Source organism: Anabrus simplex, chromosome 9 (genome assembly GCF_040414725.1).
Source record: "Anabrus simplex isolate iqAnaSimp1 chromosome 9, ASM4041472v1, whole genome shotgun sequence".
NCBI lineage: Eukaryota > Metazoa > Arthropoda > Insecta > Orthoptera > Tettigoniidae > Anabrus > Anabrus simplex.
Window position 1 is genome coordinate 167,336,586 of NC_090273.1, and position 27,567 is coordinate 167,364,152.

Here is a 27,567-nt window from a genome sequence, read left to right on the forward strand (position 1 = left end):
CATTGAGTTTTCTTCTCCAGTTGATTCACTATAAAACTTCCAATGTACATTGTTGATGCTTGTGCATGCCAGCGTAGAATGTTTAACAACGATGTGCCTTCATTTGTTACGCTTCTGGGCAGCTCTTCTCTAGAAAAGTATTGTGGATAAGTGAACTTATGTGGAGGTTCATTAAGCTTGAAATAGTAAACATTCTTTCCTCTGATGTGACCTTTGTTTCCATTTTTCCCTCTATTTCTCTGTGTGTGCGATGATAATGAAAATAAGCCTATTTTCAATATCCTGTTCAAGCTGAATATCACTGCCCTTCTCAAGTTCGTACGTGTAATGTGTTTCCATGTTAAGAAAGAAACAGTCTTCATTATTTCCTATGATTGCAGTTCATAAAAGTTTTCTAGATGCCTTCATGTCCGTCTGTCACTGTCTTTTCTAGAAGAATGTTTTTACTGTTCTTCAATACGTAGCACTGGACGAAAGCTAGAAATAACAGTCTGATACTTGTGGCTTTCTTTGGACAATGTTAGCATTAATTTCATGACTGTCATTAACTACCAAAATATTACAAAACCGCAAGCCTTCACTTGCTTAATTACTGACAGCATTACAAGTTCGAGGGCAGAAAGTTTCTCTGATAAGAAGAATACCACAGGAATTCGGTAGTTGGTTGATAAGCCATTTATCAGTACACACAATAAGTGGTTCGTAAGTACTGGCATCTTACAAGATAGGTATGTCATCGGATCTATTATTATATCTAAGAGCTTTTGTATGTGTTGAAGTGCCCTTACGACCAAAAAATGTACCTAGTTTCTTACCATGCTGTAGCTTCAGGCTTTCACTAGGTCTGTTACACCTGTTTCATGTGCTCCTTGTTGCTTCTAGCGAACTTGTACACTTCAGGTGAAATAACTTCCCAAATTACACATTGTTGTAAACAATTTTGTGGCCATCTGGGTGATTTTTTATTAAAGTTCACAATTTGATCCAAAATATACAAACATTTTATGTTGGAAGGGTTTTATTCTAGCATGGTTTTTAAACATGTCATATTGGTGCAACTGTCACCTCTGGTATTCTACCTCCACATCTAGATTTTAACTTTTTTTGCATGCCACAGTTTTATTCTTAGTGACGGCAAATGCTTTGCAGCACTTGAATTCATGTTTTACAGTGTTTCCTGTCTGAAATTCAATGTTCCGTCAGATTGGTACATTGTGTGTTTTCATCACCTCTTCCTGTTTCTGGCGTACCAGTAACTATGTATTCGTAATCCAACTTGCTCTGCTTTCACATTAGTTTCTAATTTCTCTCCTTTCTGCAATTATTGTAAGAGTTCTATGTGCAAGATAATCTTCAAAGAAATTCTTTATTTTCAGCCCAAGGCAATGCCATTCTTGCCTGACAGTTGGGTACAAATACATGTCTAGAAATAGCACTGAGCCCTTTTACCTTCGCGTTCACCAGCCCCGACAATTAAACGTTACTCGTTTTCTTGGAGAGGCCTATGAACATACAGAATAATTACAGTAGTCAAAAAATGAAACACAGTTAACACAACTGAACCGCACAACAGAAATACATACCTTAAGTTCTTAAAGCGTGATACTTATTCAATCGCAACTAATCTATAAGAAACTCAATCGCAATTGCAAACACTTCATTAATCACCAAAACACGTGTATTAACAAGAAAAATGCTCACCTACAGGAACTAAGGAGGGACATCCTACTTCGCTGTTTAGCATGGAAATGGAGGCAAAGGGCAAGGTGTTATAAGCTCAGCAGATGGCAGCGCCTTGTCAAGGAGGAACAGCAACATCTCCACTTGCTAGATACGTTATGAAATGCTGCAAGGCCCCGAGCTGAGAAATAAGCTGAATTACAGAATGCCAAGGCTCTTCGTTACAGTGGAAACGTTACAGTCGCAAAAACAAGTTTTTATCTCGAATGCAAAGCAGACTGACAATAATCCAAACTGATCATTGTATGACCGCAGCTAGACGAGTCCTTGTGGACATTCTCTGCCGGGCATTGACATTGGTGGACTCACAATAACAACCGGTAGGAGAGGTGACGGGATTCAGTTAGACAAGGACCTGCTATGCCAATAAGATGATGCTAAAAAGGTTGAGCAGGTGGAAAATGAAATAGCAAATGTGTGTTGGTGGAAACATACCTTTCTCTTGTTTCCGACGTTTCCTCTTGTTACAGATCTTGACAGCGCACACCGAGAGAATGATGGCAACAAAGAAGAAGAGAATGCCTCCCACGACACCGGCAGTGATGGCCTTGTGTTTGACACGAGCTGGTACAGGAAATTTTATTTCCTCGCTACTCTCGTAGCTCTTGAGAGAGTTGGCGAGCACGCGGAAGTAGTACGTTCGACCACCCACCAGATTCTTGACTGCAAACAATGATGTGTAAAAGTTAGTAAACTTGAACTTGATTACAATGGTTGTTTTTTACCAGCTTGAAGAGTATGGGAACACTTATCATTTTTAACAAGTTTAGTAGGTAAATAACCAATATTTTGCTATTGTTGATGCAAATTGAGGCTTTGTTCAGAATGTATTTTAAAATTCTAGATATTACTGTACTTCAAAAATGAGGCATTTTGTTACTGGAACAAGTTTCAAGAAGCTGTAAAGAATGGGGGGGCCTTCACTGTTTCCAGCTCAAAAGTGAGATCTAGCTCTTGTCTTTACGTAACGTGTGTGAAAAATGACTCCTGGTGTCCAAAAATATTCACAAGGTTTGAACTGAATATACGGCAAACCAAGGACACGTACGAGAGCACTACTTCTGGAAAGTCTATTTAAACTGCTAGTTCTTTCACTTATTTAGGCAAAAATTATTTTGTATACCATTCCACAGGAAAAAAAATAATTATATTTACAAAGCTGAAATAATTTGTGTTTCTTGGTACTTCTTGAAGCACCACAAGAAATACATTTCATAATTAATCCGTATTGTCAGCCTCAACAAGATAGAAGGTCTTAATAATTGAGTGACTCCTTGTTGAGGCTGACAATTTCTTGTGGTAGTCGTATCAGGATCCCATCACCCAGTGGGAAACCACTGCAGTCAGCCTCCAGGTGCGGCGGGATCGCCAATCCGTCATTGATTAAGCTTCAAACCTTGAAGTCAAAAGAATGATGTGTACCATTAAAACCGAATTCTCTGGTGATAAAGTAGCCCCACAATCTTTTTCCTTGTTGTCCCACAAGCCCATATTCAGCACTGCCAAGAACCACTCTCTTCTAGTATGCACTTACAACTGTCGGACATTATTGGGCAATGAAAGACTAGAAGAATTAGAGGAAGAGTTAAACAACATTAATTTGAGTATTGTTGGCTTAAGTGAGGTGCGTCGCAAAGGAGAAAACTGTCTGCATCTAAATTCTGGACATTTATTCTATTATTTTGGAGAGCCGGATGGAAAACTTAACGGAGTTGGGTTTTTGATTAACAAAAGCATTATTGATAGTGTGTCATCACTTGAAGGAGGAGAATAGCTTGTTTAGTTCTGAGACTATATGAAAGGTACAAGATCCAGATTATTCAACTTTATGCACCTAAGGCAAAAACTAGTGAAAGATAGGAGAACAATAATTGATCTTAAGAAGCTGGAGGCAAACAAAGATGAAGCTCTTCAAAGAAAATGATCTACTGAAGTGCTAACTGCAACAGCTCAAGAAATTCAGTGATGAAACAAGAGCCTTATTAAAGACGAGGAGAGAGATGGACACTGATAGGATAGAGGAAAAGCAGATGTAAAGAGATACTAAGATCCAGCCTTGAGAATAAAGGGAGTCAGCTAACCATAGGCAAGACACAAATAATAGCAATGGATAGTGAACATGGCAGAATAACTGATAAATTGCTAAAATTCATAAGAAACTTGTATAGTTCATTACACAGCAATGCCCGTCCTTGGTTCAGCCTCACATGTCCTACCTGCCGAAGTCAAAAGCGCTATAGGATACAGCTGCAGGAGATGACGGACTTCTGAAACTGGCTGGGAGGCAATCGCAAATTATTTGGCTAAAATTTTTACTTCTTTTCTCCAACGAGGATCGATTCCCAAATCTTGGAACAAGGCAAATATTCACAAAAAAGGTAGCATCCACAACATCATGAACTATCATCCTATTGGCCGTCCTGACTAATAGAATCAGCTCAACTCTTAGCTCAATTCTTAGGCGGGTTTCCGCAGTGGTTTTAGCACCATTGACTACATACTTGCTCCACGGGAAGTAATCAGCCGAATGAATGAATATGAACTGCCCCTCTGCTTAGTTTTTGTTGATTTCAAAAAGGCATTTGATTCTGTTAACCACTCATCTGTCCTTTTAACATTAGCTGAACAGGGAGTAGAAGCAGCCTACATCAAGATACTTAACGAGATACACGAATCATCTTCCGCCTTTGTTAGTGTCAGTGAAACAACTGAAGATTTTCCCATTCAGCGTGGTGTAAAACACGGTGACCCCATCTCACCAAAGCTCTTCTCTCCAGTTTTAGAAATGGCAATGTCCAAAATTCAATGGAAAGATCGAGGTGTCAGAATCAATGGGAGGAGGCTGAATCACTTGAAACTTGCGGACGATATATTATTGTTAGCTAACGATATGGAAGAACTGCAATCACAAGTATGCGATCTTGTACTAGTTTGTCAGCAAGTAGGCCTCAAGATTAATCTGTCGAAGACAAAGGTCATGCATGACAAGTGGGTAACTACAGAAAATGTAGTGATAGAGGTAATAACTATTGAAAATGTTGGTGAATACATCTACCTTGGCCAACAAATCAATATGAAAGGAGATATAAGTCAAGAAATTTTCCAAAGAATCAAATTAGGATGGCAGGCATTTGGACGATATTCAACCATCTTCAAATCCAACATGTCAGTAAACCTAAAGAAGCAAGTTCATACCAATGCATTCTCCCTGTCATGACCTATGGCTGTGAGACCTGGACAATGAATGAGTTCACTAAACAAAAACTAAGAACTGCCCAGAGAGGAATGGAGAGCTCTATTCTTTGGTTTACCAGAAGAGATAGAAAGAGGGCCCATGACATAAGAGCAGTCAAAAATGTCGTTGACATTATAACGAGAATTTCAACCTTGAAGTGGCAATGGGCAGGACATGTGACCCGATGAAGAGATGACAGATGGACCAACGTTGTTCTCGAATGGAGCCCAAGAGATAAACTGAGACTGTGAGGAAGGCCACCGGATCGCTGGGACAAGGACATCCATAAAATCGCCGGAGTTAATTGGCAAAACATCGCTCAAGATCGCTGGAACTGGAGGCAACTCCTAAATACTTACCTAAGTTTCAGACTTAAAGAGGCCACATCAGTTATTGATAGAACTGGCTGATTGTGGTAGCCATGCCAACCAGGCGTATAAGTTAGCTGAAGAAGTCTCACAAGAAAGAGAAGAAACACGTCCCTGCCTACGTGAGTCCCAGAGCACACTGACTTGGTGTGTAGCATCTGGTAAGGGTCCCTGCTCAGGGTTATGAGTGAAGCCCTAAGCAGAGAAGATGTACTTCTGAACGGTGGAGATTGCGGAAGAGGCAGCCCAGTACTCAGGGAATAATATGAGTAGGCTTGGCATTAGCAGTGTCTGTTCCCCATGTCAGGGGCGGCCTAAATAATAGTTGGCAGTAGCTCTAAAATGCCTTTGGGATTGCCGACCCCATTGTAATCGACGCTCCTGAATAAGATTCGGAGTGGCCAACCCAGAAGGCATTTAGTCTTCACCCCTAGTAAATTTCTTTACTAGTTCGCATACGATGATAAACAATGACGCAGATGTCGCTACCCCAGGGAGTATCCAATCTCCTGTCACTAATGGTGGCGCATTCAGGCCTTCGGATTCTGGGGAGCCTGACCTCATCGTGCGGGGAAAGTCGGAGTTCCCCAATATCACCAACCTATTGAGACCCAAAACTGTCACACACTTTGGAACCATCAATATTCAAACCCTCTGTAAGACCGAAAAACTCAAGCAATTGACCGACATCCTGCATAAGTGCAAAATTGCAATAACAGCAGTCCAAGAAACCAGATTTACTGATGATGTGGCTTTTGAGTCAGAAGGTTATAGAGTAATTAAGGGGAAACCAGCGTCCAAGAACACACATGGCTCCAGCGTTTTTGGTACAGCCTTTTTAGTACGACGTGATATAATGGATTCTGTCATTGGATTTACATCAGCTAGCGAACACATCTCCATGTTATCTCTAAGATGTGGCAACAGGGGATAATCTATTGTAAATGCACACGTTCCAGTTAATGATGACAATAAGAAGAACCCTGAAAAGGTCCAAAGTTTCTGGCAGATGCTAGACGACGAGATCGGTAAGATCCCCGGTCACCATGTCAAAATCCTCGTGGGTGACTTCAACGCTCAACTGGGAAAAGAACGACAGTACCAAGATATACTGGGGCCTTACACAGCACATAGACGAACAAACACCAACGGCAAGCGCTTAATTGAACTGTGTAGATTACATCAGTTGAAGATCATGTCCACAGTTTTCCCCAGAAAGGCAAAATACCAGACCACCTGGCAGTCACCAAGGGCAGCTATAGTACATTTCAAATTGATCATGTTGCTATCAGTGTAAAATGCAGGAAAGGGATCATGAATGTCAGAGTTTGTAAAGATTGAAATGTTGATTCTGACCATTTCTTCACACAAATAAAGACTAGATTACTGCCCAAACGAAAGATTCCTTCTACCACAATTCCACCAAGGATTGATCCCCAATTCCTGTCAGAGAATAAAGACCGTTTTGCAACTGACATCTTGCAAAAAGTTATGAAAGACTGGAACCAACTGAAATGACCAATAATCTTGGACAAGCTCGAAGGAAGAGACGACATAGATGGTGAAATACTGAATGCGATCTTGCATTTGATGAGCGCGCTGCAGTCTGGACGAAGTGGTACTCGACTAAATGAACGGAAGACTAGGAAAATTTCAGAATGATGCGGAAACTGTCGAGTAAGACCATCAGACGTGTGAAAAGATCTTATGATCGGTCAAGACTGGAGAAATTAGATGAAGAATTCAAAATGTACAACTCCAGAAACTTTTATCGGGCTTTCAAAGAGGAACTCTCGGGTTATAAACCACAATGCCTTCACTTTAAGAATACAGAGAGTTGGTCACCTGCAACCGCCAGAACGTGGAACTTTTGGCAAACTATTTTGAGCAGTTGCTCAATTGCGAAGAGCCCACGCAAAGATTACCTGTTGAAGATCCTCCAGAGATACACCTCCCATCTAACCCACCAACAATGTAGCAAGTTGCTAATGCCATCGGACATCTTAAGAACTTCAAGGCACCAGGGGAAGATGGCATCATTGCGGAAGCTCTAAAAGCAGGTGGAAATAAGATCACAGAGGCCATACACAGGATCTTGGTCGACTGCTGGGAGACTGGCAGGATCCCTGATCACTGGAAATCAGCTATCATACACCCTTTACACAAAAAAGGTGACCACAGTAATGTCAACAACTACCGAGGGATATCTCTGCTGTCAGTAGCATACAAAGTGCTATCAAGGATTTTACTGGACAATGTGGAAAGCCAATGTGATCAAACGATTGGTGAATATCAAGGAGGATTTCGGCGTGGACCGTCCTGTACCGAGCAGATCTTCAACCTAAAAACCATTCTCCAACTAAAACAAGTAAGGAGTATGAACATCACTGTGGTTTTCATTGACTTTAAAAAAAGCTTATGATTCCATCGACCGCCAGACACTCTTCTCCGTACTGCAAGAATGAGATGTCGATTGCAACACACGCACCCTCTTCCAACAGACTCTTACGGATACAACATCTAAGGTGAAGTTCAGGGGAAAACTATCTCGGAGTTTCAAGATAAAAACTGGAGTACGGCAGGGTGATGGCCTCTCACCCATTCTGTTTAATCTAGTGCTTGATAAAGTCATCCAGAACTGGGAATGTACACTGAGGAATATAGCAATTAAACCAGTTGCCATTGGAGCTGGGACCCAAAAGATTGAGATCAGGTGCGTAGCATTTGCAGATGACATTGCAATCCTAACCAACAACTCTATCGAACTGCTATCGAAGCCCTGCACGAGATAGCGGTGAAGGCTGGATTACACATATCGTATGACAAAACTAAGTACTTTGAGACTCGGCATCCCGGAAACCCCCCTTTGACAACCATACATGGAACGATTGGGACAGTCAATCGCTTCCGCTATCTTGGTGAATGGGTCCACCCCAATGGTAGAGACGGTACATCCATCCTAGAAAGCTGTAACAAACTCAATGCAGCATACCAACTATTCCACAACCATTATAATAAGAGGTGCATTTCAAAAAATGCTAAGATCTGTCATTACAAAACTGTTGTCAGACCACAGTTTTTGTACGCCTCAGAGACCCTCCTGATGAACAAAAAAGGCACAATGTATGATCTAGAGAAAGCCAAAAGACGTATCCTCAGGAAAATTCATGGACCGAGATTGCTCCCAGATGGAACCTACAGACTTAAATTGAACTCTGAGCTGTATCGACAGCCAATACCAGCATGCGACGTAGGAGGCTTAAGTTCTACGGACACCTACAACGAATGGACAGCAACAGGCTTAGCAAGATCTTTTCTTTGGTTAAAAGCTATGAGACTGGAAACTTGTGGCTTAATGAAGTACAGAAGGACTTGGATTCGGCTGGGATCTCAGACATTGATATAAAAGATCGTTCCAAATTTTGTGCTATGGTACAGTCGTGGACCCCACCTCCCAGAGTCCCTAGAAGTTGGAAGCCGCTTTCACAGAAGAGAAAGGAGAATTTACCAGCAAGGCTCAAGAGATATTGGGAATGAAGAAGAGCATCGAGGAAGAACTAGTCATCAGCGCTCCGTAGTGGGCTTAAATCAATAATAAATAAAGCAAAAAGTGGTCCCAGGAATTAACCTGGGAGGAGTCCTTGTGGCTCCGGGCAAATGGGAGTGAAATGCGTCGTTGCCGGGTATCTGCAACAAAAAATATTGGATTCAGCAAGAGAATCCAACTAGCCTCTTTCACTCCAACTCCAGCACGTAACCTACAAGAGGTGTCCCTGTTAAGCTGAGCAATCCAGTGGAAGGTTGGGTAACCAATCCCAGCGGGAAACTGGGTCAGTGAACCGATCAGTGCTGGGGGCTTCAAGGCTTACAACCTTGATAGTCAACAACTCGTCACTTTCGGGTGACCAACTATATACAAACTTGTGTGATAGACTGTATCAAACATGAAGTATGAAAACAATAATGATAAATCCCCAGGTGGTAATCAATCCACCCCCGTTCATGACGGGGCATATAGGTCGTCGGATTCTGGGGGACCTATGCCTTCATGTGACCCAGTCAGAACTAAAAGAAAAAAAAAGAACATCGCATACCTGGCTACAATCAATATTAACACCCTGATCAAGACCGGGAAACTTAAACATACTGTCACCGATTGGTGGGACGGAGAACTGAAACTACAGTGTGTTTGGAAATGTAAATTTTAATTTTTTTTATTTGTCTGAAGGATTTAATTTTTTTTGCAACTCTGGACTCTACTGGAATTTTATGTAACCACAAGAAATATTGAACTGTATGAACATTTCAACATGCAAAAGTGTTTTGAAGTGATTTTTTTAAATGTAGTTTTTATGTAATCTGATGTAAAATTTGTAAGGTGATTTATTTTGGAGCATCCTGTACCTGTACCACACGTGTGGTTTCCTATGATGAAATTTTGGTGTTGTAATCGTAATGTTCCAGAACTTGTGCAATTGCTAACGATGTTAAAATGACCATATATGGTAACGAGATTTCCTATTGGCAAAAAGGTACAGGAATCTAGGGTAAGTTTGATCTCATTGGTTGATTGTAATCGGGCCATTTCCGGCCTTGTGGCCGGCTTCGAAAAATGATGCGTGAGCTCGGCGTCATTTTCCATCCGAGCGCCCTCGCGAGCGCTCGCGCTCGAGGACTGCCCTCGGGAACTCCTGCCTTTCCGAAGTAAGTGTTATTTCAGTGTTTTTGCAATGTTATTCTCAATGTTTTCCGGTTTTGTTTCATTTAGCTTAATTCCTTTTGTGTTTCATTATTTCTTCGCTTAATGTCATCTTAAAAATTTAATTTGATGAGTCCGAGTTTACCCTAGGTTCCAATTGCCGTACTTTCAATTCTTTCATCCATTAAATACTTTCACTTTAAACTATACCTTTAATGTAGCATCACCTTCATTGTTAAATCAAGTTTTATGTTAAGTTACTTAAGTATGTCTTGTTTCCGTGTCGTGGAACTGTATTTTGTAAAACTTTCTTGTCTGTACATTCGGGACAACTACAGTTACACATAAATAATAATAATAGAAATAACATTAATATAGAAATAACCAGTAATAAATAATATAATAATACTTGTAGTAAATAAGATAATACTTAACAATATGAATAAAGAGGTAGAAATATGACGCAGTGGGGGAGAATTCATATAAACCAAAACAGGGAACACTTACAGGCCTAAAAATGACAACAAAGACAGGATGTGGAAGCTGCGGGAAGCCCATATCGAGGTACATGGAACGTATGACGTTATGGGGGAGAAAGACTTACAAGAAACACCCTCTAGCTCAACTATATTAAAAATGACTTTTTTCTTTATAACTACATGTTACAAAGCAGATGGTACTTCTCCCAAGGCAATCAGTTTCTCAACAATCTCAAGTAATGGATTATTTTCATCTCATCTGTGTTCAGAGCCTCTTCGCTTTAACGTGAAGATGGGAGAGGAGAGGCCTAGGACTAAAGGAAGTGACATGCCCTAACAGTTACAGCTTTTGCATTATGTGAAAATGGGAAAGCATGGAAAAGCACCACTAGTTCTCCCAACTCCCCAACCCAGATGCCCCTGCTGACACTAAAAGTAACTAGTTGTTGTTTATAATACCGAGGTAGGACGTCTCCTCAGGCCGTATCTGGCCCTTGTTGAGGGTCTTCCACGCACTGTCCGTGCGGTACTTGATGGTATAGTATTGCACCAGATGAGCACGTTCGAGCGGGACCTGCCACGAGATGAGGAAGCCGTTGCTGATTTCCGTCACTGTCAGATTGCGTGGTTGTCCTGGCTTCGGGCCTGTGCATCACAATCACAAATATTAAAAAGGCTCAACTAAAAGGGATTTCAAACGTACCAGCTCTGTCAGAACTTAATTGTGCTAGATCCAATGTGTAGATCTGGATACATTTGTTTAAAAGTTAATATATAGTAGAACAATAACTGCCTCAAATACAAAACAAATGTCATTGGCATTCTGAAAGAGCTGGTGTTTATGATTTCAGAAAGCCAATTATAAATCTTAAATAAAATTATAATCACAAACATGCGCATAAACTCACCTGTAGGGAAAGAGGTGCCTGGAGCATTCTCTCCCCAATCTCTAACATACCTTTATAATTTACCGAGGACTGAACATTTTAACTGCATGACAATTCCTTCCACTAAACTACAGGGTTGGCACCAAAACTTACCTAAATGTATTTCAGCACATTCTAAGTGTTTAGGAGAGGGGGGAAAAACATATATAAAACATGCCACAGCTTTGGGAATACGTTGTCACCTTGCTATAGCTTTGGGAATATGTTGTCAAACAAACAGAGTATGTTATTATAGCTTTGGGAATATGTTGTCAAACAAACAGAGTATGCTATTATAGCTTTGGGAATATGTTGTCAAACAGAATATGTTATTATAGCTTTGGGAATATGTTGTCAAACAAACAGAGTATGGTGTATGTTATTATAGCTTTGGGAATATGTTGTCAAACAAACAGAATATCTTACTATAGCTTTGGGAATATGTTGTCAAACAAACAGAATATCTTAGTATAGCTTTGGGAATATGTTGTCAAACAGAGTATGTTATTATAGCTTTGGGAATATGTTGTCAAACAAACAGAGTATATTATTATAGCTTTGGGAATATGTTGTCAAACAAACAGAGTATATTATTATAGCTTTGGGAAGATGTTGTCAAACCAACAGAGTATATTATTATAGCTTTGGGAATATGTTGTCAAACAAACAGAGTATGTTATTATAGCTTTGGGAAGATGTTGTCAAACAAACAGAGTATATTATTATAGCTTTGGGAATATGTTGTCAAACAGAGTATGTTATTATAGCTTTGGGAATATGTTGTCAAACAAACAGAGTATATTATTATAGCTTTGGGAATATGTTGTCAAACAAACAGAGTAGGTTATTATAGCTTTGGGAAGATGTTGTCAAACAAACAGAATATCTTACTATAGCTTTGGGAATATGTTGTCAAACAAACAGAGTATGTTATTATAGCTTTGGGAATATGTTGTCAAACAAACAGAGTATGTTATTATAGTTTTGGGAAGATGTTGTCAAACAAACAGAATATCTTACTATAGCTTCGGGAATATGTTGTCAAACAAACAGAGTATGCTATTATAGCTTTGGGAATATGTTGTCAAACAAACAGAGTATGTTATTATAGCTTTGGAAATATGTTGTCAAACAGAGTATGTTATTATAGCTTTGGGAATATGTTGTCAAACAGAATATGTTATTATAGCTTTGGGAATATGTTGTCAAACAGAGTATGTTATTATAGCTTCGGGAATATGTTGTCAAACAGAGTATGTTATTATAGCTTTGGGAATATGTTGTCAAACAGAGTATGTTATTATAGCTTTGGGAATATGTTGTCAAACAGAGTATGTTATTATAGCTTTGGGAATATGTTGTCAAACAGAATATGTTATTATAGCTTTGGGAATATGTTGTCAAACAGAGTATGTTGTTATAGATTTGGGAATATGTTGTCAAACAGAATATGTTATTATAGCTTTGGGAATATGTTGTCAAACAGAGTATGTTATTATAGCTTCGGGAATATGTTGTCAAACAGAGTATGTTATTATAGCTTTGGGAATACGTTGTCAAACAAACAGAGTATGGTGTATGTTATTATAGCTTTGGGAATATGTTGTCAAACAGAATATCTTACTATAGCTTTGGGAATATGTTGTCAAACAAATAGAATATCTTAGTATAGCTTTGGGAATATGTTGTCAAACAGAGTATGTTATTATAGCTTTGGGAATATGTTGTCAAACAAACAGAGTATATTATTATAGCTTTGGGAATATGTTGTCAAACAAACAGAGTATGTTATTATAGCTTTGGGAAGATGTTGTCAAACAAACAGAATATCTTACTATAGCTTTGGGAATATGTTGTCAAACAAACAGAGTATGTTATTATCGCTTTGGGAACATGTTGTCAAACAAACAGAATATCTTACTATAGCTTTGGGAATATGTTGTCAAACAAACAGAGTATGTTATTATCGCTTTGGGAATATGTTGTCAAACAAACAGAATATCTTACTATAGCTTTGGGAATACCGTATGCTAGTTAGTTATCAGCTGATGGTTTGGCATGCCTTCTACAGTACTGCTTTATTCGGAAGGAGTGGCATCTGCTACATATACACCAACTGGGAATATCAGAGACCATCTGGGAATAGATTTACACTGTTTAGACTCTATAGTCAGGAACGAAATTATTTTTAAAAGGTTCAAAAAGACGGGACCTTGCATGCCCTTGATTGCAAAGCATGGCTCGAAGAGAATGAACAATGAAGCATGGCTGACGCGACTGACGAGAGATAGCAGTCAAGATGACGTCATTTAGAAATAGAATGGCAACACGCCGGTAGCAAGGCAGGGAAATTGGCGGCGCAAGGCTTATAATTCAAATGAAAGCAGTGATCAGGTTTACTGTGTGGTAGGCCTACTGCTGAACTGACAGAGACAAATGACTGGCCATTAGGTTCTTTTGTATCAATATTTAATTATATGATAACACGATACCCTTATCCCTTTCTTTTACGGGATCGAGTATGAAGTGAGACGAATCTTCGTAGCGAGCTTTTATGGCCGTATGCCCTTCCTGACGTCAACCTCACCAGAGGAATTAATGAGATGTAGCCAATGACGTGATATGAGTAACTAAAACGGACTTTTATATGTACCGTAGGCCTAAAACTCGTGTTCACCATTTTTTGTCTTTTTACGTTTAGAAATACTGCCTTCCGACGAAAATAGCCAGTAAATACATTCTAAGTTTGTTAAATAATAGCGTAGAATGTATACACGTATAATTTATAGCTCTTTATAGCCTAGAAGTCTTGTTTGCTGCACAAAATTTTGAGGTTATCGCATATTGGACCCCCCTTTATTATTTTTGGCTGTAAAAGTGGGGTAAAAAAGGGATCTAATACGCGAGTAAATACGGTATTTTTATTTACCATTTTCCACCAATTGTAATGATTTCTTAAAAACTCCCTCATGCCTGTCTCATCAGCCATATGGTACTGCCTAACAGTCCTACTTTTATGACCTTCCTTTTAACTATGACAAAAACAACTTTATGATCACTAATACTGTCTATTACTTCAGTTTCTCTATAGAGCTCATTTAGTTTTACCAACACCACATCCAGAATATTCTTCCCTCTAGTTGGTTTTTTCACTTTTTGATTCAGCTGTTCTACCCAGATTAACTTATGTGCCATTTGTTCGTCATACTTACTGTTTTTGCATTTCCTTACCAATAAATATTTGATATTCGGTAAAGTGAGATCACCTGCTAAAATCCTGTTCCTTTTTGTATTGTCACCCACATCTGTGCCACCCTTTCCAGAACTGCACACTCTAATAATATCAAGTTACCTATTATCTTTAGAGATGAGCCTTACACCTAGAATTTCATGTTTGTCATCTTTAACTTTTTCATAGGTTACAAATTCTTCTTTCATCGGAATGAATACTCCTACCATTCCTATCTTTTCTCTACAATAAACACTCCAGTTCCGTGAGAAAGTGTTTGCATCCATTATATCATTTCTCAGCCATGATTAAACTGCTACAATATCTGGTAAGTATAATAAAGACTAGGAGTGAATAGTCTTCAGATATACGGTATGTTGTCAAACAAACAGAATATCTTACATAACTTTGGGAATATGCTGTCAAACAAACAGAGTATGTTATTATAGCTTTGGGAATATGTTGTCAAACAAACAGAATATCTTACATAACTTTGGGAATATGTTGTCAAACAAACAGAGTATGTTATTATAGCTTTGGGAATATGTTGTCAAACAAACAGAGTATGTTATTATAGCTTTGGGAATATGTTGTCAAACAAACAGAATATCTTACATAACTTTGGGAATATGTTGTCAAACAAACAGAGTATGTTATTATAGCTTTGGGAATATGTTGTCAAACAAACACAATATCTTACTATAACTTTGGGAATATGTTGTCAAACAAACAGAATATCTTACTATAACTTTGGGAATATGTTGTCAAACAAACAGAGTATGTTATTATAACTTTGGGAATATGTTTTCAAACAGAGTATGTTATTATAACTTTGGGAATATGTTGTCAAACAAACAGAGTATGTTATTATAGCTTTGGGAATATGTTGTCAAACAAACACAATATCTTACTATAACTTTGGGAATATGTTGTCAAACAGAGTATGTTATTATAACTTTGGGAATATGTTGTCAAACAAACAGAGTATGTTATTATAGCTTTGGGAATATGTTGTCAAACAAACAGAGTATGTTATTATAGCTTTGGGAATATGTTGTCAAACAAACAGAGTATGTTATTATAGCTTTGGGAATATGTTGTCAAACAAACACAATATCTTACTATAACTTTGGGAATATGTTGTCAAACAGAGTATGTTATTATAACTTTGGGAATATGTTGTCAAACAAACAGAGTATGTTATTATAGCTTTGGGAATATGTTGTCAAACACAGAAAGTGTGTTAATATACGAGGCATGTTTTTTAAGTAAGTGCCATTTAAACATAACTACACAATGAAAGATGATTTTCAAACACTACATTTATTTGCAGGTTCAACACAGCTGCCAAGTTTGTTTAAACACTCATCATACCTTACAACTAAGTTTTGAACACTCTCTTCATGGAAACTTGCCGCCTGCTCTGATAACCATGATCTTGCACTGGGACAGAGTCTGTTTGGCCTTCACCTTTACAGGTGAATGTGTGTACAGTATCTCCATTCCATACTCTGTTGCTTTGATTCGGGCATGATATGCGAAACCCATGTTTCATCTCCCGTTATGATCTGACTCAACATTATATAAAATCAACATCATGGTCCGTATCACACTTGAACAGATTCACAACTAAGTATTTTTTATTTTCCACCTTATCGATATATTAGTTGCTTAAGGCAACTTACTGGTTAAAAGTGGTACATGTTTAGTATATTATTAACATCTTCAGCCACATAACACTCTTCAGATGAAAAATTCATATATTGACAAAGTATCAGTGCTATGAGAGAAACATTGAAAACAAAGTACTCACGAGTATTGTCATGAGTATTTGTCAATATACAAATTTTTCATCTGAAGAGTGTTATGTGGCTGAAGATGTTGCCTTAAGCAACTAATGTATTGACAAGGTGGAAAATAAAAAATACTTAATTGTGAATCTGACTCAACATGCCGTCACCTTCTTCGGCATAACAAGTCAAAAACGTCATTGAACACTCAAATCTCTTGTTTTTGTGGTCCTCTGTTAGGAGTTTAGGGAACCACTGAGAGCACAGTTTCCTAAAGTTTAGGTTTTCAGAAACAACATGGTGGCCGAGTCAATAATCTTGAACATTTGAGCAAGCACAGAACAGGTGCAGAACAGTACAGGTTAGCAACAGAGCTGCAACTGAGCACCGTTGTTCCTAAGGCATGTCGGCACACGACGCACGTGCTTGTTGCGACGCGCACATGAACTACTAGTGTCTAAAAAAACTGGCCCTTACTTAAAAAAACACGCCTCATAGTTTTAGTAATATGTATCTCTACGAATATTATAAGGTGAGAAAATTTGTACTGGTGGGAGAAACATCACCTGCAATTTGTCAATATCAGTGAAATATGGTTTTTATTGTTAGAAAGGTGAGGCGGTGAGTGGTACGAGATATCACGTGTAGTAAATATGTACAGAGAGAGGCACAATATGAAGAAAATGTTGACAAAACAGGAAGTTCAGAATAGGAATTTGAAAAATCTTTATCCTTAAACCATTCACATCATTATTTACAGAATATGCCTTTACATTTTATAAAATGATACCACATGACATACAGCTTAATGAAACCCTTCTCACTGGTTTCTCCTTCACCACAACTGTGTTGTGGGCTGCTTTGGGAGAGAGCTGTTGACATAGGTTTTATAGAAATGCTTCTTGGAAGAACATCTCACCATCTCAATATAAATCTGGAAAGCTTGATGGAAACATTAATGGAGGGAGGAAAATATGCAAAATATGAAAAATAATAGAACTTCACCTTATTTCCTTGACACGCCACAAGCCCAAAAGCCTATACAGTATCATGTACGGGCCGTGAAAGCATCAATGCCAACATGGAAAATAATATTTCTATTTTTTTAAAACAAAGTATTGTAAATCTGACAAAATACGAACATTTTACTGAAAATACTATCAAATTTTTTCCAATTGAATTCTACACAGTGGAAATCATTAAACAATTCACCCTAACTAAATTCTACATGGTGCAATTAATCATTGTTGAGAATGTCTTGGTATATGAAATTAAAAACTGTGGATGAAGTTTGAAGATTTTTGGCACTATTATAATTATAATGTCTTATTATTTTAGAACTGGTATAGAAGAATCCTTCATGTAATTAATGGCAAATGGTCCCATGTCCTGGATTGCATATGGGCGAGAGATTGGAATAATGTGCAAAATTTGTAAATTGCCAACAGACTGCTGGAAAAAAAAATATGGTGAAATGAAAGATGGGTTACAAGGAATTGGAAAAATGGATATGATAACTGCTTTACAAAATTTGGAGAAGAAAGGCCTGAAAAACTGTCAAAGAATTTTTTTAAAATTTGCAGTTGTAAATAATGTCAAAACACACAATGATAATAAGCTTTTGCTGCATCAGAAAACAAGGTCAAATGCAGAGAAGTCTTGCACCTTGTTTTCTGACACGGCTAAAGCCCAAAATTACAGGCCGTAATCTAAGTGTCACAGTAATTTAACTGGAGCTGGCAAAATTCAGCTTAGTCAATACTGTAAGATCGCATGTAGTTTTGTTAATGGGATAAAGATGTCTTTTTGCATCTTGTACCAAATTATCAAAATGATAGAATTTGTACATTTATTTCAATATTCTTTTATAGGAAGAGGAGTGAGGGATTGGAGGTAGGCATGTGAGCATTGAAATGTTGTGCACAAAGATTTCCCACACGGTGAACTAAATGATAAGCATACGGCCAACAGGGTGATACATCTCTCTGATGAAGGGCAGACTGTTCGACATGAATAATCTGACGTAACATGTAGATTTGTCAAATGATACAGAATACAAAAAGAAATATCTTTAGAAAATGAGCGTAAAAACAGGCACTAACTTCACAGAAAAGCTATGTATTGAACAAATACACTGCCAAGCAAGAATGTTTGTAGAGAGGAACGCTATCACTAAGTAGCAAGGAATGAAAATCACCACTTCCTCGTGTGTAAAACGGACCGGATGGGTGCACATCACCAGAGATGATGAAGAGTCGCCAGAATTAGTGAGAGGAAGCAGATCTTTCAATGGACTCGATTTGATGTGTGTGATTTCTCAAGAACATCAGAACTGGATGCAGGAGCAAAGTCCTCACATCTCTGGATGAGCGTTATGCCGCGAGTACAGCCTATGGAGGAGGAGAGGCATTGGATCTCATGGACAGACTGAGCTGTTGTTTATTAAAAATGGAGCACTAAACATACATCGGTACATTGAGGATGCAGGATAACGCATGCCCTCGTCTTTCTACAGGACTCGGCTGGTCAGCTCATACCCCTATAAAGCATGTATGAGACAAGCTGACAAGTTTGAAACCCTGCAGCTCTTTGTGCCAAATGGAACCACATCAACACCTTAAGTGCCAGCAAGCTGTTACTGACGCAAAAGGTTGTAACACCCGTTATTGACTGTCCTGGGTTTGGAGTGGCTTGCAGAATGGTGCACGACTTCCATTTAGTTCATTCTTGAATTGGCTTTTGTTCTTAAAATTGTGTTATATGGATGCTGAAGGAGTTTTTAAAAGATTTTGACTATATGTTGCTCTTAGAATGTAAATTTGTTTCAATAAATATACATTTTCCCCCAAATTTTTTTTTTTTTTTTTTTTTTTTTTGGGCTAGGCAGTGTATCAACTTACCAACCCTCATGTTTGTGGTGAAATTCCCTCCCTATTAAAATGTTCAGTTCTCAGTAAGGTCTGTCCAAGTCTTTCTGTATTGTACTCTAACAAGTTCTCCATTAGCCAGTACCTTTTGGACGCAGGACCGGTGGGTAAATTGTGTCTCCTGTGGAATCAGTTGGAAAGATAATAAGACTATAATCAGAAATGTCTGGAATAAAATAAAGCAATGAAATAAAGGCCAAAATCAAACAAGAACAAAATTGTCATCACACTAAGTCAGTCACTGGCTTTGCACTGTGGGTACACACATTGAAACACAACACAAGTCCTGTAAGATGTTGGGAGTTGAGCACCCTGATGTGTCATAGTTGCACTTTATTTCATCGCTTTTAATCATCCATTTAAGTAACTGCTACAGTGTTGCCATATCCATAACGTATGTTTTTTCTTGCTTCAAATTTATGGATCCAGAATTCTTGATGAAATAACTAATGCTAATGTAAGTGTGATGTACTTCATTGCTGGAGGAAATAGAATGGGAACTCTGGGAAAGCAACTAAAGATGATTCGATGGTGTGGGGAAATAGAGAGGAAGCAGGGGGAGGGGTAAAATACTATGAGGAATGGTGCTTACAACCACGCAGAATTGGAGTGAACCGAGCTCGATAGCTGCAGTCGCTTAAGTGCGGCCAGTATCCAGTATTCGGGAGATAGTAGGTTCGAACCCCACTATCGGCAGCCCTGAAAATGGTTTTCCGTGGTTTCCCATTTTCACACCAGGCAAATGCTGGGGCTGTACCTTAATTAAGGCCACGGCCGCTTCCTTCCCACTCCTAGCCCTTCCTTGTTCCATTGTCGCCATAAGACCTATCTGTGTCGGTGCGACGTAAAGCAACTAGAATTGGAGTGAATGTGGGAGACTTGCAGAAAGTTTCCTGAAAACAACGTGGAGTAAATACTGCTTCATAAACTAGGAAATTGAGGAGAAGAGACGAGGAAATGGAAGGAAGCTGTTGATGAATGGTTTGTAGCAATGAACCACGGACAGCACTAGGACTGTGTTCTTTACAAACATTTACCTTTCGCACTCACAATGCAGCATTGGGCCATTCAACAGTCCAAGCAGTGCGGCTAACAAAATGGAATTAGACGGGAGTGCTACATGTGTACTCGGGATAGAGCTGAGGCAGTAAGATCAAGTCTGCTTTCAAGGGGTCCAATAGTAGAGGTACCTGGTTCGTAATGGCACACGACTTTATAGTGCCACTTTTACTACTTCTGTTTCCTTCCTTATAATAATTTTAATATTTTTGGTTTTCAATGCCTAAATTGTAAAAATTCAAGATCCTTGTGGTCAATCATGGTTTGTCTTTGAAAAATATAAATCATATTATTATTAACTTTATTGGATCACATTCACTTCTGTCATTGTGTCATTTCTGCTGAAAATTTATGAGTCTTAAGAATGGTCTTAATTTAATTCTGCTTTCTGCATCTGCTATCTCAAGTCCAACTGCTTTGAGATCTCGTTGAATTTGACGGATCCATTGTTTTCCTGTCTTCATTCCAAGATTTATCATCACCTGTTTCCTGGTACTTGCAAGACACATTCTTTTCTTCTTCATTGTGCTGGAGATAGGATTCTTCAACCTGGCATGACAACAACAAGAAAAACATCCTTGGTTACTGGTTGCATGGGGAAGATTCTGCCATCGCACAAACACTTTACAATCTTCGAGAATGTTCAGTAAAGTGAGCACCCATCGAATTGACACAATACCCTTCAAAGAAACGGCTTTATAATACTGTAGATTCGATGATCAGATTCAAAATGTCCAAAATACACCCCAATGAAGTTTATGAGGAAAAGAAAACAACATACTGTGTCGGTTTCATCTTTGTACCTCATACAAGCGGGAGATGTTTGAACTAAGTCAGGCAGCAAGGAACCCGAGACACGTGTCACCAGCGACCTTGCAAGAATTGATCGGCTTGATTTAGCTGAGTGTGGACAGCATATAACAAATAAAGTTCACGTTGCAATGAAATACCTTAACGCAAGACTGGAAGAGCACGGATTGTGCACGTGACTGAATTATGTGATCTAAATTAATATATTGGCATCCACGAGCAATAACTAATTGCTTCATATTACTTCTCATTCTGTTGTCTTAGCTTATGATAGGACAACGAATTCTAAATCTGTTTATTCAAGTTTCAGATACTGCCACCACAAAGGACTATAATATCTCATAATGTTCAGCGTGGGATTCGCCTGATTGTACATGGATTTCAAGCCTGGAATCAAGGCAGCTTACAAGGACAGCAGCCATGTTCATGTGATAATAGATTTCAGCATTCATTCAAGTTATTTTAACATTATATAATATACACTCATGGCTAAGAATTATTACCATAAACTTTACCTTGTTCTTTTTCTTCTAGATTTTTCTTCCTGGATCAGGATAGTTTTGTATTTTCTTCTAAATGAATTTTGACATAGGGACATGGTCAGTCACCAGTATAGTTAAGGAAATCTTCCGTAGGAAGTTGAGAAGATGTTGTTTGCAACCCTAATAATCATAATTAAAGTTAACGTGGCAAAATCATTTAAATGCGAGTGTATGAGTGATTTATTTGGGATATTAATTGCTCATGAACATAGATTAGACTCTTCCAGGTAGTAATAATAATAATAATAATAATAATAATAATAATAATAATAATAATAATAATAATAATAATAATAATAATAATAATAATAATAATAATACCCATGTGGGGATTTACCAGTTACCTCCATCGGGCGCGTCCCATTGGAATTGGGGAAGTTCGCTGGGTCTGCCGCCAGCAGAGTCAGAGGGTAGTAGGGAAATAAAATACCACCGTGAAAAAAGAACTGGTCCCTTGCTAGGGTTACGGCGAAGATTGGTAAATGAGCAGAAGCCAGAAAACATCTTGAGGCAACTTCTAGGGCTAACAACCCTGGTTGTAAAAGGATGGGTACCCGTCCAAAGCAAAGTCAAGTCAAAAAGCATGATGGCACAACATTTCAAGAAACACACCCCAGGGGGTAAATCTTCGGATAAATCCCTCGTCGTGAACGCCACGGCGCACGAGTCTCGTTCGGATTCTGGGGGAGACTCGACATCATGCAAGAGACGAGTCGGAGCGTCTCGGTGTACCCCGAGAGTCAAAAACTCAGGCCAAAATCTAAAACCTTTCTAGCAACTTTCAACTTAAATTCACTTACACAAACTGGCAAGCTGAAAACCCTCACCAAGGCTCTTCACGAAAATCAGATATCCATAATGGCCCTACAGGAAACAAGGTACCCAGATGAAGAGATTTTTGAATCTGAAGGCTACCGATTTTTCAAGAGCAAAGCGCAAAGAGGAATCCTCAATGGAGCTGTGATGCTTGGAACCGCGTTTGCTGTTAGAACCAAGATCCTTAAATCGGTTGCAAATTTTGAACCTGTGAATGACAGATTGTCTATACTCACAATTAAATGCGCGAACAAAACCTACGCCCTAGTTAACGCACATGCTCCTACAAACGATAAGAACAAGTCTGATCCAGACGAAGTTGATAATTTCTGGGACCTACTGCATGAAAAATTAAACGAAATCCCCAAACACCATGTCAAGCTTCTTTTGGGTGACTTCAATGCCCAACTAGGTCGTGAACAGAAGTACAAGAAAGTTATAGGAAATTACCCTGCTCACAAAAGAACCAATCCCAACGGCAAAAGACTGGTGTCCATTTGCGAAAATCACAACCTGCAGGTCATGTCGACCCACTTTCGCCATCAGCCCAGAAAGCAAATGACTTGGCGTCCTCTCGTCCAAACTCTCGGAGAGTTCCAAATTGATCATGTTGCAATCTCCAGGAGAAACAGCCCTGAGATTATGAATGTCAAGGTAAAGAAAGGCATCAATGTGCCCTCAGATCATTATATGTCTCTTATCAAATTCAAACCAATTCCCGCAAACACAAGGAAGACAACCAAACAGATCACACACTTTGACAATGATAAACTTTGGCATAGGGTCGAGGAGTTCCAGGAGAAGGCTAGACCAAATGACTGTGACTTTAACAACGCCAAAAGTCTCCTTGTTGAGGGCGCCAAAGACGTTGCAGAAATCAAGAGAAGCAAAAAACATGCCTGGTGGAATGGTACCTGCGAATCAGTCCTCCAAGAAAGACTCAATGCATGGAAACAGTACTACTCTACGAAATCAGAATATGATTGGGTTACCTACAAAACCCAACGTGCCCAAGCAGCTAGGGTGTTCAGAACTGAGAGACGTAAATACAAAAAATCTCTCATTGAAAAGATAGAACAAAACTTTAGGAAGAATGAAAGCAGAGAGTACTACAGAGCCTTCAAACACAAACTCACTGGCTATAAACCACCATCTCTATGCTTTGAGCGAAAGGACGGCACAATGGCGACGTCAAATGAAGAAAATTGCAGCATTCTAGCAGACTACTTCAAGAATTTACTTAATTGCTCTAAACCGCAAAGCCCCATTAAGACCAAGAAACCCTCACTCAGGTACCCAGATTCCAGACCACCCGACAGAGATGAAATCAAGCGCCACATTGCCCGTCTCAAAAATAACAAAGCGCCGGGGGAAAACTAAGTAGTAGCAGAACTATGGAAATATGCCCCAGAGGAATCACTTGATATCTTGCAAAAGCAAATAGAAGAAATTTGGAACAAGGAGACCCTACCCGAAGATTGGAAAATAGCTTTGATCCATCCGTTACACAAAAAAGGCAGCATGAAGAACATCAACAACTACAGAGGAATATCTTTGCTACCCGTGACTTACAAAATTCTATCACTTGCCATCCTGGAGCGTTTGGAAGCACAAGTCGAACATCAAATAGGTGAATACCAAGGAGGGTTCAGAAAAGGTCGCTCAACAGCTGAACAGATCCAAAATCTCAAAACGATCATCAGATATTGTACACTAAGGTCCAAGCAGTATGTGTCTGTCTTTGTGGACTTTAAGAAAGCGTACGACTCCATTGACTGGGAAGTCCTGCTAAACATCTTAAATGAATTTGGAGTTGATTTGAAACTGCTGGCTTTAATTAGAGCCACCCTGACCGACATAAAATCCAAGGTGAAGTTCCACAGATGTCTCTCCCATTCCTTTGACATCAAAACAGGAGTCCGACAAGGTTATGGGCTATCTCCGATACTCTTCAACTGTGTTCTTGAAAGGATCATCAGAACCCGACTGAAAATAGGAACCAAATCCAAGGGGATCGCAACAGATTGCTTAGCATTTGCCAATGATATTGCTGTTCTCTCAAACGACATAGAAACTGCTAGAGCTCAAGTTGAAATTTTAAAGGAAATTGCCGAACAAACTGGTTTGCAGATATCGTTTGAGAAAACAGAAGTAATGACTAACATCAAAGAGGCTCCACCAAAACTCCATACAAAATATGGGGACATCACCTGAGTAGACAAATTCAAATACCTGGGTAAGATAATCATGAAAAATGGACTGGACAAAGAAGCACTTCAGGAGCGAGTATGCAAACTGGAAATAGCCTACCAAACATCCTGCACAATCTACAACAAAAAATGCCTTTCGCAAAACACCAAGATACGTCACTATGAAACAGTTCTGAAGCCAGTAGTTCTATATGCAGCCGAAACCCTGTCTCTAAATGCCAACAAAGGACTCCTTGAAGAACTGGAGAAAAAAGAACGCAGAATTGTGAGAGGAATCTTGGGATCAAAGTACAGAAATGGAATCCATCAAAAGAGATCCAATGAGGAAGTCTACAGCAAAATAGAGAATATTACCGACACAATCAGAAAAAGACGGGCACGATTTTACGGTCATCTGAAAAAAAATGGACGGAAGAAAGTTAACTAAAGAAATCTTTTACTCTTTTGTTTCAAACCTCAAAACCACAATTCCCTGGTTTAGAAATACCAAAGAAGACCTGCAAATGCTACATATCTCAGCTGAAGATGCCCTTAACAGAGATCTCTTCCGCAAGAAAATATTGACGAACGGGCTAAACCGAGACGAGCAAGCGAAGAGAAGACACGGTGCTCCTTGGACAAAAGAGCGCAAGCAGGCCCACTCACAAAGAATGAGGGAAATTTGGGCTCTAAAGAAGGCCAAGTTCAGTGTCAAATGCAACAAGACTTAACGTGGTCCTTGATGGCCCCAGCGAATAATAATAATAATAATAATAATAATAATAATAATAATAATAATAATAATAATAATAATAATAATAATAATGATGCATGCATAGGGCAAGCATCAAAATAATGTGATTAAATAGATGACTTTTCTCCCATATATTTGTGGGAGACTTGGATATGTGTTTAATTGCATATGACATTCAACGTTGTTTCAGAATGTTCCCCATTCAAAATATTGTGGCATTTGGAAGCCCTACTACTGGAATTGTGTACGATGTTTGTGTGTGATGTTAGGGCACTTTGTCAGTATGACTGAGTAGGATTTAACATGGTGTTGTAATTAGTCATCACAAGTGTCGTCAGGTAACATTTGAATGATATTTTGCAAGAATGACCTTAAAATCCCGAATGATAAAACACTAATGCTTTGTAAATTAATGCATTCTTGTAGTTAGGTGGCGTGCTTGTAGTTAGCCGAGATTATAAGTGTTCCATTGTTGTGAATTATTTTTATGTTCTCTTGGAAATCTAAATTGTGGTAAATAATTGGTGAAGAATGCAGACAATTTATTTTAGTTGGATTATTTCATTTTCTTGATTAATCTGCAATGTGGACAATCAGGAATTTACACTTCTGAAAGTGAGTAAAATCCAAATACATAATGTACCATCACAGGAAGATATAGGAAAAGATTAAGGAATTCCACAAAAATACCTCAATGTTAGTTATTAGTAATTTGTTTTGTACAGGCAGTTGGGAAACACATAGTTATTTCCTGGTTTGGAATAACAAGGGAAACTTTATGAGTCATGCAGGACACATGGATACCCACATATCAGACTTTGGGCGTGGTCAAGTCATAGACACGTGTACCAATATTACCATGGCACTGGATATCTCTCGCTCATGATTGGACAGATCGGCCGGCAGGAACTTGGATATCGAGATGTCTATTAAAACTTCAGAAGGACATGGTCCAGGGGACAATTTACAGAAGACAATTCTTGTGAACGTTAACGAGTGTACATTTGATTATAGACGAACGAAGCAGTGTTGTTATACAACTGATCTTGGTACTGTGTTCATATCTTGTGCCAACTTTTGTTTATCTATGGCCCGGTACTAAACCAAGTGCTGTACAGCATCAGTACTGCATGTTGATGGTGATACACAGAGATAGTGACATGGTTACCGGGCTCACTACAAATGGTAGTAGAGTCGTCGCTGTCATTTTCCCACTGTTTTCTTTTTATTCTAAGATTGTTGAATGTAAATAGGAAGTCTTTCAGTAGTTGTGTTGTTATTCTGTGGTTTGATCTCAATATAGATGGTTTATTTTCAATTACCGGAGAAGCTAGGTGCAGTTTCCAGCTTTATGACCACAATATTTTATGCTGTACCATTTATTCTACCTTGAGGGATCTATGGTGACCTCTGGCACCCATTTAGCTGCATTTTCAGCATATTACAAATTGTTATGATTATTACCAGTACCATCATTAATTTATTTATTTATTCATGTATTTCAAGTTCTATATCACTGGATGTTACATTTAATTATGATACAGAAATTAATAATTTATCAAGAAAATTTTATATTTTCTTTATATTACAACAGTAGTTAGTGGTCTATGTTCCATGTGCTACGACAATAATATGTGCACCAGCATTATTAAGGACTGATTACTACTTGCGATCTCTCTTGACTCTCTGCAAACAAGTCAGGGTATGATACAAATGATATGTGTAAAGAAGTGGAATAAGAGATGATGTTATTCTATATAGAGTAATAAATAAGTTACAAGATTGTGAGCAACTGCAACGTGACCTCGATAAGGTTGTGAGATGGACAGTAGGCAATGGTACGATGATAAACAGGGTCAAAAGTCAGGTTGTGAGTTTCACAAATAGGGAAAGTCCTCTCAGTTTTAATTACTGTGTTGATGGAGTGAAAATTCCTTTTGGGGATCATTGTAAGTACCTAGGTGTTAATATAAGGAAAGATCTTCATTGGGGTAATTACGTAAA

General features: G+C 38.7%; 1 protein-coding gene across 9 annotated transcripts in view; it reads right to left on the reverse strand.

The window, feature by feature from the left end:
- Window positions 1-27,567, reverse strand: part of LOC136881194 (protein turtle) — an 850,346-nt gene that overhangs the window by 84,476 nt on the left and 738,303 nt on the right. For 6 of the 9 annotated variants that reach the window (XM_067153892.2, XM_067153894.2, XM_067153893.2 and 3 more), the window contains 2 exons: window positions 10,981-11,166; window positions 2,176-2,403 (listed from right to left, as the gene is read on the reverse strand). In XM_067153892.2, coding sequence (XP_067009993.2) covers window positions 2,176-2,403; window positions 10,981-11,166 — 414 coding nt within the window. Of the gene's footprint in view, window positions 1-2,175; window positions 2,404-10,980; window positions 11,167-19,478; window positions 19,560-27,567 lie in introns of all 9 variants that reach the window. The other 3 variants (XM_067153898.2, XM_067153895.2, XM_067153896.2) reach the window with 2 other exon arrangements.